Raw genomic sequence first — 18,314 nt, 5'->3', positions numbered from 1 at the left:
ACAGGGTTTCGAACTGGCGACCTCAGCGTTCCAAGGTCGACGCTTTATCCACTGCACCACCACAGGTCAGCTTCCACCTTGCTTCTTGATTGGCATCCTCACTGACAATTTTTTTTTACCTATGGATGTAATGAATATTATTACAGGCACTTAGAATACGCTGTTGTGCAGATGAATGTTAAAAAAAGGTCAGGAATGTAAATTTGCAATTTCCATATTGGACGGCTGCCCAGGTGGCCCACCTTAGCAGAAACCCTGGTTACAGGTGCCATTTTAACAACCAGTTTGCCGAACTCAACAAAACATTAGGTATCGGTTTTGACAAACCAGTGTGAACCAGTTTTGCCTCAAGTTAACATCTCTGAAGGGTGGTTGTCTTTAAATGTCCCCTCCACAACAGGAATGCCAATAGGAAAGTCTACAGAAGAGTGTGTTTACCACACAGGGCCCTCCATAAAGAATGGAGCTGCCATTTGCTATACCTTTCATATTCTAGGCTTAATTTGAAAAACATTTTGCCCAATTACTGCAGACTTATAAACAGTACTTTTGTCCATGTCCATGACTCTCAGTATTATATCCCACCTGTGTGTGAAATCATATAGTTATTTGCTTTTTCTGTTTTACTTATTTCACTTAGTATAATCTCAAAACCCATCCATGTTGTCGTAAATGACCATGTATCATTTTTTATGGCTTGTAGTATTCCATTGTATACATCTACAGTACACATCTTTTTTTGTGTGTGTATTTTTCTGAAGTTGGAAACGGGGAGGCAGTCAGACTCCCGCATGCGCCCGACCGGGTTCTACCCGGCACGCCCACCAGGGGGCGATGCTCTGCCCATCTGGGGCGTCACTCTGTTGCAACCAGAGCCATTCTAGAGCCTGAGGCAGAGGCCACAGAGCCATCCTCAGCGCCCGAGCCAACTTTGCTCCAATGGAGCCTTGGCTGCTGGAGGGGGAGAGAGACAGAGAGGAAGGAGAAGGGGAGGGATGGAGAAGGAGAGGGGGAGGGGTGGAGAAGCAGATGGAGGGGTGGAGAAGCAGATGGGTGCTTCTCCACCCTGGCTAGGAATCAAACCCGGGACTTCTGAACGCCAGGCCGATGCTCTACCACTGGGCCAACCGGCCAGGGCCTACAACACACATCTTCTTTATTCAATCTTCTATTAAGGGATACTTTGGTTGTTTCCATGTCTTGGCCATTGTAATAATGCTACAATGAACATGGAGGTGCATGTGTCTTTGTGTACCAATGTTTTTGAGTATTTTAGGTAGATTCCCAGTATAGGGATTGCTGGATCATGTGATATCTCTATTCTTAATTTTTTGAGGAACCACCATACTGTCTTCCAGTTTACATTTCTACCAGCTGTGAATGAGGATTCATTTTCTCCACAGCCTCTCTAACACTGGTTATTACCTGTCTTGTTGATAGCCGCCAATCTAGCAGGTGTGAGGAGGTATCTCATTGTAGTTCTGATTCGTATTTCTTGAATAGCTAGTGAAGATGAGCATCTATTCATATGTCTATTTCTTTTTATGTCTTCATGAGAAAAGTGTCTGTTTAGGTCCTCTCCCCATTTTTAATTTTGATTGTTTATTTTTTGTTGCACTTTGTGAGTCCTTTATATAGTTTGTGTATTAATCCATTGTCAGAGCTGTTTGTATCAACTCCCATTTGGTGGGCTGCCTTTTTAAATTATTTTTTTCTGTGCAGAAGCTTTTTAGCTTAATATAGTCCCATTTGTTTATTTTTGCCTTTACTTCCCTTGCCTTTGCAGTTTGATTCATAAAATGTTCTCTATAGCCATGGTCCATAAGTTTAGTGTACCTATGTTTTTTTCTATGTAATATATTGTTTCAGATATAATATTTAGGTCTTTGATCCATTTTGAATTATTTTTTGTGCATGGGATCAAACTGTAGTCAAGTTTCATTCTTTCGCGTATGGCTTTTTAATATTCTCAGCACCATTTATTGAAGAGGCTTTTTTTTCTCCATTCTGTGTTTTTGGCTCCTTTCAGAGGTATTTGCCCATATATATGTGGTTTTATTTCTGGGCTCTTGATTCTGTTCCATTGGGCTATTTTTCTGCCAATACCATGCTACTTTGATGATCATGGATCTATAGTATAATTTGAAGTCAGGTAGTGTGATACCTCTACCTTCACTCTTTTTTCTCAGGATTGCTTTGGCTATTCAGGGTTTTTTATAGTTCTATATAAATATAACTTTATATCTTTAAAAAATGACTGGGATTTTAATGAGTTTTGCATTAAATCTGTACATTGCTTTGAGTAATATGGCCACTTTAACTGAGTTGATCGATCTTCCAATCCACATAAGATATCGTTCCATTTCATTGTCTTTACATAATTTTTTTTAAATAATGCTTTGTGGTTTTCAGTATATAAGTCCTTCATATTCTTTGTTAAATTTATTCCTAGGGTTTTTTTGTATTTTTTTGTAAAGGAAATTTTTAAAATTTTTCAGTTCATTTTTTCGGATTTTATTGTTGGCATATAGCAAAGTGGTAGACTTTTTTTTTTTCATTTTTCTGAAGCTAGAAACGGGGAGAGACAGTCAGACAGACTCCCGCATGCGCCCGACCGGGATTCACCTGGCACGCCCACCAGGGGCGACGCTCTGCCCACCAGGGGGCGATGCTCTGCCCATCCTGGGCGTCGCCATGTTGCAACCAGAGCCACTCTAGCGCCTGGGGCAGAGGCCACAGAGCCATCCCCAGCGCCCGGGCCATCTTTGCTCCAATGGAGCCTTAGCTGCGGGAGGGGAAGAGAGAGACAGAGAGGAAAGCGCGGCGGAGGGGTGGAGAAGCAGATGGGCGCTTCTCCTGTGTGCCCTGGCCAGTAATCGAACCCGGGTCCTCCGCACGCTAGGCCGACACTCTACCGCTGAGCCAACCGGCCAGGGCAAGTGGTAGACTTTTTAATATTCATTTTTTTGTATTCTGCAACTTGACTGTATTTGTGTTTCTAATAGCTCTCTTTGGTGGAATCTTAAGGGGTTTCTATACACAGAATTATGTCATCAGCACAAAATGATACATTTACTTCTTTCCCAATATGCCTTTTACTTCTTTTTCTTGCCTGATTGCTGTGGCTAAGACTTCCAAAACTATATTGAATAAGAGCAGTGAAAGTGGGCATTTGTATCTTGTTTCTTATTTTCATGGAAAACCCTTCAGTATTTCATCATTTAGTATGATATTGGCCGAGAGTTTGTCATACATGGCCTTTTTTTATGTTGAGGTACTTTTCTTTTATACTCATTTTATTGAGTGTTCTAAACATAAAAGAATGTTGTATCTTACTGGATGCCTTTTCTTCATCTATTGATAAGATCATTTGATTTTTGTCCTTTGTTTTGTTGATATGGTGTATTACATTGATCAATTTGCATATGTTGAACTATCCTTGTGCTCCTGGAATAAATTTCACTTGTTCATGATGTATTATTTTATGTATTGTGTATTTGATTTGCTAGTATTTTGTTTAGTATTTTTGCATCTGTATTAGAGGTATTGGTCTGTAGTTTTCTTTTTTTGTGTTATCCTTGCCAGATGTTGGTATCAGAGTTATGTTGGCCTTATAAAATGTGTTAGGAAATATTGCCTTTTCTTCAATATTTTGGAAGACTTTGAGAATGATAGGTACCAAATCTTCTTTAAATGTTTGGTAGAATTCACTAGTGAAGTTATCTGATCCTGGACTTTTATTTTTGGGGAGATTTTTGATAGTTGTTTCTATTTCCTCATTGTTTATCAATCTATTTAGATTTTCCACTTTTTTCTGACTCAGTCTAAGTAGATTCTGTAGTTCTAGGAACTTACTGATTATGTTCTAGATTGTTTAATTTAGTAGCATATAGTCTTTCATAGTATTCTGGTATGATTCTATATCTGTGATGTCTATGGTACAATCTCCTTTCATTTCCAGTTTTGTTTATACAAGTCATTTCTCTTTTTCCTTAGTGGTCTAGCCAGAGGTTTGTCAATTTTAATGATTATTTTAAAGAACCAGCTCTTTGCTGTAGTAATTTTTTTTAATTTTTATCTGTGGTGTTGATTGATTTTCTTGAGAGAGAAAGAGGACGAGAGAGACAGGAATGATGATCCTGTATGTGCTCTGACCGTGGATCAAATTGGCATCTTCTACACTTTCAGATGCCCCAACCAACTGAGCTCTCTGCCAGGCCATATTTTTTAATTGTTTTCATTCTTTATTTCACTTAGTTCTGCTCTAATTTTTATTTCCCTTTTTCTCCTGACTCTGAGTTGCCTTTGTTCTTTTTTTTCTAGTTCTTTACAATATAATGTTAGGTTGTCTACTTGGGATCTCTTTTGTTTCTTAAGATAGACCTATAATGATATAAATTTTTTTTATTATTGCTTTCTCTGCATCCAAGTTTTGTTATGTCATGTCATTATAATTTTTCTGTATATATCTTTTGATCTCTGCTTTTATTTCTTTTTTGGTCCAATCATCTATAGAAGTATGTTGTTTAATTTGCACATTTTTTGTGGGTTTCCTTATTTCCTTTTTGCAATTGAATTCTAATTTTAGAACATTATGATCAGAGAATATGCTTTGTATAATTTCAATCTTCTTGAATTCGTTGAGGCTAGTTTTGTGGCCCAACATATGTTTCATACTCAAGAATGTTCCATATGCACTGGAGAAAAACGTATAATATGAAGTTCTGGGATGAAAAGTTCTATAAATGTCAAGTATGTCAATTTGGTCTAGTTTATCATTTAAGGCCAATATTTTGTATTGATTCTGTTTGGATGATCTATCTAGAACTGTCAATGGACTATTGACATCTCCAACTATGACTGTATTTTTGTCTGTTTCTCCTTTTATTTCTGTTAGTAGTTTTATATATTTTGGTGCCCCCTGATTTGGTGCATATATATTAAGAAGTGTTCTGTCTTCTTGATGTAGTGTCCCCTTATCATTATAAAATGTTCATCTTTGTCTCTCGTTTTCTTTGTTGTCTTGAAATTGGTATTGTCAGATGTAAGTATGGGTATTCCTGCTTTCCTTTGGGTATTATTTGTTTGAAAAATCAGTCCAATCTTTCACTGTAAGTGTACTTTTGTCTGTGCAGGTTAGATGTGTCTTCGAAGGAAGCATGTGGTTGGGTTTTGTTTTTTGATCGGCTTCTCAGTGAATCTTTATTGGTGAGTTCAGTTCATTTACATTTAGGGTAATTATTGACATAGCATTTCTTATAGCTATTTTATGTTTTGTTTTCTGGTAGCTCTGTGTCTCCTTTGGTTCTTCTCTTTTGTGTTTCTGTCAGTTATTTTTGTTTGCTAGTACTATTCCATACTTCTCTCTCTCTCTCTTTCTTTAAGCTATGTGTTTCAGTAGTAGATTTTTCATGGGTTGTTACCATTAGGTTATTAAGAAAAAATGTTTTATATATACAAGAGTCCTTTGTCTTATGAGTGCTTCTGCACTCCATCCTCTTTTGCTATTTTAGAACTTTGTTCTTTCCCCTTTTATGTTATTGTTGTCACAGATTATCCTTGTTTGTGTTGTAAACTTGTTGGGGCTTTTACTTGTAGTTTTGTCTTGTTTTGTTCTTTGTATCTAATTGCCTAACCCCCTTGAGTATTTCCTGCAGTGGGAGCTTTCTGGTGCTAAATTCCCTTTTGTATTTCTCAATAAGTATTTATTTTTCCTTTGCATTTAAAGGATTATTTTGATGGGTATAGTATTCTTGGTTGGTAATTCCTCTCTTTTAGTAGTTTGAAAATTAGTAGGGTTTCTCTCTTCTAGCTTGTAGGGTTTCAGCTAAGAGTTCCAATGATTGGCCTTCCTTTATCTGCCATTTTCTTCTTTTTTAGCTGCCTTGAAGATTCTTTGTCATTAATTTTTTTGTGACAGAGACAGAGAGAGAGACAGATAGGGGCAGATAGGAAGGGAGAGATATGAGAAGCATCAATTTGTTGCAGCTCCTCAGTTATTTTCTGATTGCTATTTTATATGTGCCTTGATGGGGGGGGCCTACAGCAGACTGAATGACCCCTTGCTCAAGCCAGTGACCTTGAGCTTCAAACCAGTGACCTTTGGTCTCAAGCCAGTGACCATGGGGTTATGTCTATGATCCCACACTGAAGCCAGTGAACTGATACTCAAGCTGGATCAGCCCACACTCAAGCTGGCTACCTCAAGGTTTCAAACCTGGGTCCTCTGAATCCCAGTCCAATGCTCTATTCACTGCGCCACTTAATAAAAACAGGCATATAGATCAATGGAACAGAACAGAGAACCCAGAAATAAACCCACACCTATATGGACAATTGATATTTGACAAAGGAGGTAAGAACATACAGTAGAGTAGAGACAGTCTCTTTAACAAATGGTGTTGGGAAAATTGGACAGCTACCTGCAAAAAAATGAAACTAGACCACTAACTTACACGATTCACAAAAATAAACTCAAAATGGATAAAGTACTTAAATATAAGTCATGAAACCATAAGCATATTAGAAGAAAACATAGGCAGTAAGCTCACCGACATCTATCGCAGCAATATATTTGCTGATTTATCTCCACGGGCAAGTGAAATAAAAGGATAAACAAATGGGACTATATCAAACTAAAAAGCTTTTACACAGCTAAAGACAATATGAACAGAATAAAAAGACAAGCCACACAATGGGAGAACATATTTGACAATGCATCTGATAAGGGGTTAATAACCAAAATTTATAAAGAACTTGTAAAACTCAACATCTGGAAGACAAACAGTCCAATCAAAAAATGGGCAAAAGAAATGGACACTTCTCCAAAGAGGACATACAGATGGCCAATAGATGAAAAAATGTTCAACATCACTAATCATTAGAGAAATGCTAATTAAAACTACAATGAGATATCACCTCACAGCAGTCAGAATGGTGCTCATTAACAAAACAACACATGATAGGTGCTGATGAGGATGTGGAAAAAAGGGAACCCTCCTGCACTGCTGGTGGGAATGCAGACTGGTGCAGCCACTGTGGTAAACAGTATGGAGATTCTTTAAGAAATTAAAAATGGAACTGCTTTTTGACCCAGCCCTCCCACTTTTAGGAATATATCCCAAGAACACCATATCACTGACTCAAAAAAAGAAATTCAACCCCATGTTTATGGCAGCATTGTTCACAATAGTGAAGATCTGGAAACAACCCAAGTGCCCATCAGTGGATGAGTGGATTAAAAAGCAGTGGTACATATATATACAATGGAATACTATGGGGCCATGAAAAAGAAGGAAATATTACCTTTTGCAATAACATGGATGGACCTGAAAACTATCATGTTAAATGAAATGAGCCAGGCAGAGAAAAAAATATCATATGACCTCACTCATTTGAGGAATCCAAGGAACAATGTAAACTGAGGAATGGAATTAAACCTGAAAGGAAGGGGGGGAGCTGTTGGGAGGGAGGGAAGGGAGATGTGAGGGGAATACGGGAGAGGAGGGATGCATTTGGGGAGACACTAGAATCTATGTAAATGCAATAAATTTTTAAAAATAAAAAACTAAGAAAATTCCATTTGCTATTGCAACAAACATAATGAGACTCTAGGAATAAATTCAACTCAGGAAGGTAAAACATTAAAATGTTTTACCTGGAATAATAAGATATTGAAGAAAGAAATTGAGGAAGGTAAAAATAAGTTGAAGCATATATTGTGTTCATGGATAGGAATAATTAACATTATTTAAATGTTCATACTACCCAAAGCAATCTACAGATTCAATGCATTATTTTTTTATTCAGTAAGAGGCGGGGAGACAGAGTGTCCCACATGACTTCCGCATGTGCCAAAACCGGGATCCACCCAGCAAGCCCACTAGAGCAGGGGTCAGGAACCTATGGCTCGCGAGCCAGATGTGGCTATTTTGATGGCTGCATCTGGCTCATAGACAAATCTTTAATTAAAAAAAAAACTTTAAAAATATAAAACATTCTCATGTATTACAATCTATTCATTTCCTACCGCTCATGTTCATGGTTGCAAGTGGCTGGAGCCAATCACAGCTGTCTTCCGGGACAACACCAAATTTTTATTGGATAATGCATAATGTACACGGGTCATTGTATGGCTCTCATGGAGTTACATATTAAAATATGTGGTGTTTATGGCTCTCTCAGCCAAAAAGGTTCCCGATCCCTGCACTAGAGGGTGGTGTTCTGCCCATCTGGGGCATTGCTCTTGCTCAGTGACCAAGCTCTTCTTAGCACCTGAGGTGGAGGCCACGGCGCCATCCTCAGTGCCCGGGGCCAACTTGCTCCAGTCAAGCCATGGCTGCAGGAGGGGAAAAGAGAGAGAGATGGGAGAGGGGAGTGGTGGAGAAGAAAGTGGGTGCTTCTCCTGTGTGCCCTGACCAGGAATCAAAGCCAGGACACCCACATGCTGAGCTGATGCTCTACCACTGAGCCAACCAGCCAGGGCAATGCAATTCTTATTAAAATATCAATAGCATATCCCACAGATCTAGAAAAAATATTCCAAAAATTTATATGTAACCAAAAAGGAACCTGAATCGCCTGAGCAATCTTGCAAAAGAATAACAAAGTTGGAGGACCCAGGTTCGAGACCCTGAGGTCGCCAGCTTAAGCATGAGCTCATCTGGTTTGAGCAAAGCTCACCAGCTTGGACCCAAGGTCGCTGGCTCGAGCAAGAGGTTACTTGGTCTGCTGTGGCCCTACGGTCAAGGCACATATGAGAAAACAATAAATGAACGTCTAAGGAGTCGCAACAAAAAACTAATGATTGATGCTTCTCATCTCTCTCCATTCCTGTCTGTCTGTCTCTATCTATCCCTTTCTCCGACTCTCTCTCTGTCTCTAAAAAAAAAAAAAAAAGCAAAACAGTATGGTAGTGGCACATGAACAGGCATATTGATTAATGGGACAGAATAGAGACCCCAGAAATAAACCCACACCTTTATGGTCAATTAATATTTGACAAAGGATGCAAGAGAATACAATGGAGTAAAGACAGTCTCTTCAATAAATGGTGTTGGAAAAATTGGACAGGTACATGCAAAAAAATGAAACGAACACCAACTTAACACTGTATACAAGAATATGCTGAAAATGGATTAAATACCTAAATGTAAGTTGTGAAACCATAAAACTCCTAGAAAAAAACAGTCTGGCAAAAGAATATACCTCAGATCACCATTGTCTTTTCATCTTGAACCCGAGAATGAAATAGGAAGATGCTATTCACTATCCCATGAGCAGTTATCAGCTCAGGATCATCAGTATGACCCCAAGGTCGCTGATTTGAGCCCAGCGGTCACTAGCTTGAAGCCCAAGGTCGCTGGCTTGAGCCCAAGGTCACTGGCTTGAGCCAGGGGTCACTGGCTTGGTAGCAACAGGCGAAAAGTCTGAGCAGAGCTGAAATAACCACCACTCTGGAGTTTAGAAGCCCGAGTTTTAGTGTAACCTAGATGGGTTGCAGTTGAAATGAGCATGAGAATATTTTTATTTTAAGCTTCTTCATTTTAGCACAGTTTATTATGTAGCATTATGAATAGGAAATAAATGAATAGGACAATAAATGAATAGGAAATAAGTAGGATTTATTTGATTGTACTTCTTGAGGATGGCAGATCATTCAGGCTCGGGACTGGGGTGGCCATTCCTTTCTCCAGGGGAGAGTTGTTTTGGGGGACTGATTTTAAAATGGTCTAGAAAAAAGGATGTTACTCTTAGACAGATGTGTGGCATGTATTTTCCCCCTTATAGGATATTTGGTCTCATCCAAAACATCCATGAAGACACTTGGTCCATGCTAAAATGTCTTTGAAATTTGGCCCTGTCCCAAACTTTCACATTTTTAAAATGTACTTGGGTTCAAACTGCTCATTACATTTATTTCTACTTTTGGTTTGCAGGATGAATACATCAAAAAATACTATCATGTTTTATTGGTTCAATAATTGTGTTGGGCTATACTGTTAATAATAACCCTCTGTCTCTTGCCTGACTAGTAGTGGCGCAGTGGATAGAGCCTCAACCTGGGATGCTGAGGTTCCAGGTTCAGACCCCAAGGTTGCTGGCTTGAGCATAGGTTTACCAGCTTGAGCGCAGAGTCACCGGCTTTAGAACAGGATCATCAGTATGACCCCAAGTTTGCTGATTTGAGCCCAGCGGTCAGTAGCTTGAAGCCCAAGGTCGCTGGCTTGAGCCCAAGGCCACTGGCTTGAGCCAGGGGTCACTGGCTTGGCTTTATCCTCCCCAGTCAAGGCATATATAAAACAATGAACAATTAAAATGATGCAACTACAAGTTGATGTTTCTCATCTCTCTCTCAAAAAAAAATATAATTATAACCCTTTAATCCTGTCACTTAGGTTGCCTAGCTGATAACTGCTCATGGGATTAGGTGAGTTGGTGTAGATCAAATATCTCAGTGGATGTTTTGGACAGAACCAAATATCAAGCACCTTTTGGTTTGGTTCAAATGCCTCTGTGGACATTTTGGATAAGACCAAATGTCTGCTAATCTATTTCCCAATTTTTTTTTTTTTTACAAAGTGGAATTTTGTAATTTTGGAATTACTCAAGATATTTACTCAATATCTTGAGTAAATTTGTTGCTAAATTTAGGAAAGGAATGTGTAGTGATAAAATGAAAAGTGCTGGATTTAAGTGCTAATAATTTAAATTAGTATTCTTACAATGTAGTCATGATATAAAATGAGAAAGGAGTGAAAGCTATTTAACTTAAAAGCTGTTCAGGTTGTTAAGGACTCAGAGACTATTGTAAAAAGTACAGTATGTCCCTGACTACAAATGTAAAAATGAACTTTCTGGTAGTTCATGATAAAGAAAGAGTCTGCATGGACCAATAGGCCTGTTGGTTGGCTGGAAGCATAGCCAACGAGCCAACTGGAATACCAAAGTATTCTTGATGTAAAGAAAAAATTTTTTTCCATAGAACAGTTTGTATGGCTCTACTGGTGAACCAGTCAGGGTATTTGTCAAAACATAGAGAATTCATGCATTGGTATGTAAGAATGCAGATGTACTCTGAAGTTGTGTTACAATAGGATAATCAAGAGAAAGTCAAATTTTAAAAACTGCAGACTCTTTTCAACTGCAAATAAAAGAAAGCCAAAATAAACTTGATTATCTGGTGAAGGGAAGATACGAACTTACATGACTGAAAAGTACAGAAAAAGTCAGACTTGAAGAAGAGCTGGACTTTGCGGGTCAACATCAATCAGATCCTGGTTTTCTGACCATTAGGCTTTGTTTTCACAGTGTTGGTACATCCTAAGACTGGCTATTCTTGGGGTGAGAGTTAGGGTTTGCAACCACGAGGACCTTATATAAGGCTTTAAATGATACTTAGTAGAAGAGAAAGAGTATATCTTTTTTTGGTAGCTACCACCAAGAAATAAATTCAAATACTTTAGAGATGTTTGCCTGAAACCTATGTACTCTTATTGATTAATGTCACCCCATTAAATTTAATTTTCTAAATAAATAAATAATAAAACTCCTTCAGCCTGTCTGGTGGCTCAGTGGATAGAGTGTTGTCAGTGTATGAATGTTGTAGGTTTGAGTCCTGGGTTCAACTCCTGGTCAGGTCGCATAGGAGAAGCAACTGTCTGCTTCTGTCCCCCTTCTCTCCTCCCCTCCCACAGCCAGGGTCTTGATTGGTTAGAGCATGACCCTGGGTGCTGAGGATAGCTAGGTTGGTCTGAGGGTGTGAGCCTCAGGTACTAAAAATAGTTTGCTACTCAAGCATCAGCCTAGATGGGATTGCCCTGGGCCCAACTTCTGAAGGGCCCTGCAAAACCCCAACTTTATATTTTTTCTAATGACACCAAATTTAGTTTCATATGTGCAATTTTAACATTAATAGTACATAATGTTTTTTATTTATTTAAAAATATGGTTAACATGTATTTTTATTTTCGGTCTCTCTTTTTTTTTAAGGGGCGCAATATTTTCTTCTGTGCCCGGGGCCTCAACTGACCTTAATCCACCTCTGTCTGTTGTCATTCCTTAAACAATGAAACAAAGTAAAACATGTGGCTTACTGCATGCATGGCTACTCTGCCTTTTCATTGAGAAGAAGAGTATCCATGATGTGAGATTCAGTGGCTCATGGAATACCTGATGTGTGTGTTAAGCAGTGTTCCTAGGATGCTATTTAGGAGGCAGAAAGTTTCTAGTGACAGAGACAATTGAAGAGCTTAGTCTGTATTCTCTTAGCACTAGTGACCTTGATTTAATTATTGTCCTGCAAGAAATAGAAATCCCCACACACTGAAAGCTGGTTTCAAAATAGAAAAATAATTTAAATGTATCCCCATTTAACAAAGTAAAGGTAATCTAAATACCAAAATCTGATAAAAACATACCAAGGCAAGGAAACTGGAAATCAAACACAGCAGCATTTTAAAAGAATAAACATGATGACTACCAGGGCTCTTTGGAGAGGCAGCAACATGCTGGCCATGTGCTTGGGCTCTGAGTTGGGCTGCCAGGGTTCAAGCCACACCTGTGCTGCTTTTGAGCATTGGACCATGGGTCTGCTATGTATCCTCTCCACGTGTTTCCTCCTTTATGAAATGGGAACAATGAAAAGACCCATTTCCTAGGGTTTCTGTAAAGATGAAGAGGGTAATTCACAATAGCATTTGTATAATAGATAGGGCTTAGAGAGGTGCACTGTCTGACCAGCCTCAAAGGCAGCTGTGCTATGAAGTCTGGACAATTAATTATCTTTAATAATTATTAAAGAAGTCTCCACTTTTACCACTTTACTGGGAAACCAGGGTCTTTTGCAGAGTCCTCTCAAAATGGGCTCTGCCTTTACACTCTGCCTGGCTCAGTTACCAGGAGCAAGCTGCCTCTGGGAAGGTGTGAGGTCGTGTAGGATGTGCTCAAGGCTCAGTCCCCGGAAGGAAGCTGTCTCTGGGAAGGTGTGAGGTCATGTAGGATGCTCTCAAGGCTCAGTTACCAGGAGCAAGCTGCCTCTGGGAAGGTGTGAGGTCAGGTAGGATGCTCTCAAGGCTCAGTTACCAGGAGCAAGCTGTCTCTGGGAAGGTGTGAGGTCATGTAGGATGCACTCAAGGCTCAGTCACCAGGAGCAAGCTGCCTCTGGGAAGGTGTGAGGTCATGTAGGATGCACTCAAGGCTCAGTCCCCGGAAGGAAGCTGCCTCTGGGAAGGTGTGATGTCATGTAGGATGCACTCAAGGCTCAGTCACCAGGAGCAAGCTGCCTCTGGGAAGGTGTGAGGTCATGTAGGATGCACTCAAGGCTCAGTCACCAGGAGCAAGCTGCCTCTGGGAAGGTGTGAGGTCATGTAGGATGCACTCAAGGCTCAGTCCCCGGAAGGAAGCTGCCTCTGGGAAGGTGTGAGGTCATGTAGGATGCACTCAAGGCTCAGTCCCCGGAAGGAAGCTGCCTCTGGGAAGGTGTGAGGTCATGTAGGATGCACTCAAGACTCAGTCACCGGAAGGAAGCTGCCTCTGGGAAGGTGTGATGTCAGGTAGGATGCTCTCAAGGCTCAGTCACCGGAAGGAAGCTGCCTCTGAAAGGTGTGAGGTCAGGTAGGATGCTCTCAAGACTGATGCTGGAAAGGAGGAACAAATAAGGAATGCTTGAAACTTCGTTTTTGTCAGCCAGTGCTTTGCAAGCACACAGCTCTGTTCTCAGCATGAGAAATCTCTTGACAGCGTGCTGCCTGCAGCTCTCAGCATGGCAATAGGACACCAGTGACACTGGACCTTCCAGACTGAAGCCTTGTCTGTTCAGGTTTGTTATAGGAGAGAAGCCCCGTGCATTTCTGGCCTGGGTTTGTCCCGCAGTCACTTGGGCAAGTCTTTCTTCTTTGTTGTGTCATAAAGATCCTTTGAAGGGCTGCAGGTCAGTGTTTTAGGGACCAAAGAAATGGGAGGTCTAGAAACTACTGCCAAAAGCTAGAATATCTGGTCAGAGTAAAGTCTCTTTTCTCTTTTCGCTTGAATAACAAAAGCATGTTGGAAGCGTTAGACCTAGTATGGCAGACACAGTTCTTGTGGAGGGGTGTATGGCCAGTAGTTGCGGCCCTTCACATGCAGGTTCTCATTGAATTCGGACAGACGGTAGAAACAGTGGAGCCAAGGAATAGTGGGCCATTCCTTTATTAAACTCTCACACCGTCCAACAAGCAACACACAGGGAAAACACTTCCCTTTCACTCAGGGCTCCCAAAGCAACTGACACATTCTCCGGTTCCACAACCAGGAGAATCTTCTCTGATTCCTCCTAGAATCAAAGTCCCCCACAAGCTCCCAAAGTCCCTCAGCTCTGGTTCCCCATCTGCACACCTTCTCTCTCTCTGCACAAACTGGCTTCTTCAGCACTCTGCATTCTCTCTGCTCTATCTCTGCAAAAATATCGCTTTTTTCTGCCTCTTTTCCTGCTCTCCAAAACTTTCTGGTGTGAAAACCTCTCCTCCAGCAAACATGAGCAAAACAATGGCCCCTCCTAAGCAGGGAGGTAATTTGCAATTTCACAGACCACATATACCTGGCATTGCCCAGCACCATTTTGTAACAATAAAAGTGAGCAAACTCAAAAAATACAAATTTTACAAACTCATTTGCCCAACAAAGAGTTAAAGTCTGAACTGGCAGGAGTGTGAATCAAGGTCACAGCCAGGGTTCCTGGCTCTGCTTTCTCAGGGCACCATTGGGGACCATTTTTTTTTTTTAGATTTTATTTATTCACTATAGAGAGGGGAGGGGGGGTTGGAGCAGGAAGCATCAACTCCCATATGTGCCTTGATCAGGCAAGCCCAGGGTTTTGAACCGGCAACCTCAGCGTTTCCAGGTTGACGCTTTATCCACTGCGCCACCACAGGTCAGGCCCATTGGAGACCATTTGGAGAGACGGACTGACAGAGGGATGGGAGAAATTGAGCTGTCACATGATCTAGCAGCATTTTAATCAGTGCATAAGAGGAAGAGAAAAGCAAAATAAAAAAGAAAAGCCATCTAGAAAACACATTTGAACGCACAGTTGGGGAAGGATTTCCCGTAAACGGAAGAACGTTGTTCTAAGCAGGTGTCCCCAATGAGCTCCAAAGGCCCGCAGCCAGAGCCACGTAGGCCTGGGAACCAAGAGTCGTCCTCCGCGACTCTGACCGCGAGGTGGTGCTTCAGGCCCGCTGCTGAGGACAGCAAGTCCCCGGCGCGCAACGGCCACTCCAGGTCCAGGGACCCCAGCGTGGGGGCGGGGCCGCGAGGCCGCATAAAGGCGCGGGTGCGACGGACAGACGCCAGGTGCCTTTGCGCTGTTCGAGAAGCCCCGTCCTAGGGTGATGGCAATTAGCTCCGGGCAGCGGTCCCAGCCTGTGAGTGCCAGGCGTCCGGGCTGAGCCAGTGTCCAGAGCGAAGGGCCCACGGGCTGCTGTGCAGAAGAGGCACAAGGGGAGAGCACTGGTAAATAGCCATGCTTTCTATTTACTTAAAATCGCCTTGAAAGGAATGCAAATCATGCCTAACCAACCAGCGGAGGAGAGCTACTTGAATATTTAAACAGCTTGATAGGGTGTGATAATATAATTGATCACTGTCGTTGAGATAGAACTAGACAAAATGACAAATGATTACATTTCAGCAAGAACTTACTGATGATGAGAATGATAACAGAAATTCGCTCTCCAGATGTGCTGAGTTTGGAGGGCAAAAAGGTTTTTGAATATAAATAAATCAAGGGAGAGAAATTGGGCAACAGAGGAGTGATCTTGCTGTAGTTCCTGGTAAATTTAAATCCCTTGTTTCTTCCTACCAGCTTATGTGGAACTTATAACACTATCAATCAGACTTTCTGGAGTTACAACTGTGGAAGTCAAGGAAAATATTTATTGAGGGGAAAAAGAGCTGTGTGTCTCAATTTTAACATGTACGTGCAACTAAGTTTATGAATTGAAAATAACTTTTTATTTATGATTATATCCAAATTAATGAATCACCTTGGTTACAATTTTAATTATAACTGTGGAGACTGAATCCTAGTGGATTTTAGAAGTGTCAAGACAAATGTTAAGAAGACATCTATCTTACTTGAAATATCTGAGGGACTCCTTTGTAAAGTAGATGACTGTCTAACCACTATGCTGTATACATGAAACTAATAGAAAATAATATTGAATGTAAACTGTAATTGAAAAATTAAAAAAGATTGTTCTGCCATCCTAGGAATGAATACTATAAATATTTGTATAAGCATAATGTTACTACCCTTATCTAATAAGTTGTCTTAAAAATGTTATTAATACCAACAAGTCATGGCGTTTAGATTTATTTGAAATATTAGATTACAAAAAAAAAAAAAAAAAAGACATCTGTCTCTCTTAAGAGAACTGCGCCTGTATATTCTTCAGAAATCAAGATCACCTGAGGAAAATGCATTGCAGCCTTAGGGATGTGAAAATCGGGAGGCGGGAAGGGGTTTTGTAGGCTGTGAGTTGGGAACACTTTTGAGAGTGATCTTGGGTACCAGGACAACAAGCATAAAAACTGAAAGTGCCTCAGGCACATTGAGTTGTATGGTCCGTCTATTAAGAATTCCGTGAAAGAGTGGGAGACTAAGGGAAGGAGGACCAGAAGGCTGGTGAAAATTCTAAACCTGCGTGTTGAAGGGACTCTATTGCAGGGATCCCGGCACAAGGCAGGATGTAGTATATTCTAATACATAGCATTCTAGTGTCAGTGAACGCTCTGAGTCCATTCATTCCTATTCTCAGGTTATACTTGCTTCCAGCTTGCTGTTGTGCTCTTTGTTAGACTGTTAATCTCTCTGAATCCTAAACGAAAACCTGTTTTGCAGTAAATTTGCTGCCAAGAAGAGGAGCAATGAATTCCTCATTTCACCTCTGTTTCTTGGATCTTAACCTGAATGCTACAGAGGGCAACCTTTCAGGACCAAATGTCAAGAACAAATCCTCGCCTTGTGAAGAAGGCATGGGCATCGCTGTGGAGGTGTTTTTGATTTTGGGTCTCATCAGCCTCTTGGAGAACATCTTGGTCATAAGTGCCATAGTAAAGAACAAGAACTTGCACTCTCCCATGTATTTCTTCGTGTGTAGTTTAGCAGTAGCTGACATGCTGGTGAGCATGTCCAACGCCTGGGAGACCATTACCATATACTTAATAAATAATAAGTACCTGGTGATAGCAGATGCCTTTGTGCGACACATTGACAATGTTTTCGACTCCATGATCTGCATTTCTGTGGTGGCTTCCATGTGCAGTCTGCTGGCCATTGCAGTGGATAGGTATGTCACTATCTTTTACGCCCTGCGCTACCACCACATCGTGACAGTGAAGCGTTCTGGGGTGATTATTGCATGCATCTGGACCTTTTGCACAAGCTGTGGCATTGTTTTCATCATTTACTACGAATCCACTTACGTCATCATTTGCCTCATCTCCATGTTCTTCACCATGTTGTTCCTCATGGTGTCTCTGTATATACACATGTTCCTCCTGGCACGAACTCATGTCAAGAAGATAGCAGCTCTGCCTGGACGTAGTTCTGTGCGGCAGAGGACCAGCATGAAAGGTGCCATCACCCTGACCATGCTGTTGGGCATTTTCATTGTGTGCTGGGCTCCGTTCTTCCTTCATCTCATTTTGATGATCTCTTGCCCTCAGAATCTCTACTGTTCTTGCTTTATGTCTCACTTCAATATGTACCTCATACTCATCATGTGCAATTCTGTAATTGATCCTCTGATATATGCCTTCCGCAGTCAAGAGATGCGGAAGACCTTTAAAGAGATTATTTGTTGCCATGGCTTCAGAATACCCTATAGGTTCCCTAGCAGGTATTAAACAAAAGTGTTCTCTGCAGCTTTTCTTTCTCCTTCCTTTACCTTATGATAATGTCAGGCGCGAGCAAGATAACTCAAAATCAAATTATTATTATTATTATTATTCCTCTTCTTCCTCCTCCTCCTCCTCTTCCTCCTCCTCCTTCTCCTTCTTCTTTTCTTCTTCTCCTCCTCTTCCTCCTCTTCCTTCTTCTTCTCCTTTTCCTCCTTCTCCTCTTCCTCCTCCTCCTCCTCCTCCTCCTTCTTCTCTTCCTCTTCTTCCTCCTCTTTTTCTTCTCCTCCTTCTCTTCCTCCTTCTCCTCCTCCTTTTGCCTGTGGTGGTTGTTGGGTCAGATGTAAACATGCCACTTATCCGTTTTAGGAATGGTCAGTGACAATGTATCATTGTCTCACTTTCTTACTACTTTTTGTCGTGCTCCCATACATCTT

General features: G+C 40.9%; 1 protein-coding gene across 1 annotated transcript; it reads left to right on the top strand.

The window, feature by feature from the left end:
* The first annotated feature begins 16,905 nt into the window (after positions 1 to 16,905).
* Positions 16,906 to 17,886, top strand: MC5R (melanocortin 5 receptor). Its single transcript, XM_066247044.1, has one exon. The coding sequence runs from the start codon at positions 16,906 to 16,908 to the stop codon at positions 17,884 to 17,886; it is 981 nt and encodes a 326-aa protein (XP_066103141.1).
* Positions 17,887 to 18,314: the final 428 nt, after the last annotated feature.

Source organism: Saccopteryx bilineata, chromosome 11 (assembly GCF_036850765.1).
Source record: "Saccopteryx bilineata isolate mSacBil1 chromosome 11, mSacBil1_pri_phased_curated, whole genome shotgun sequence".
Classification (NCBI taxonomy): domain Eukaryota; kingdom Metazoa; phylum Chordata; class Mammalia; order Chiroptera; family Emballonuridae; genus Saccopteryx; species Saccopteryx bilineata.
This window is presented reverse-complemented; position numbering and strand designations above follow the sequence as displayed.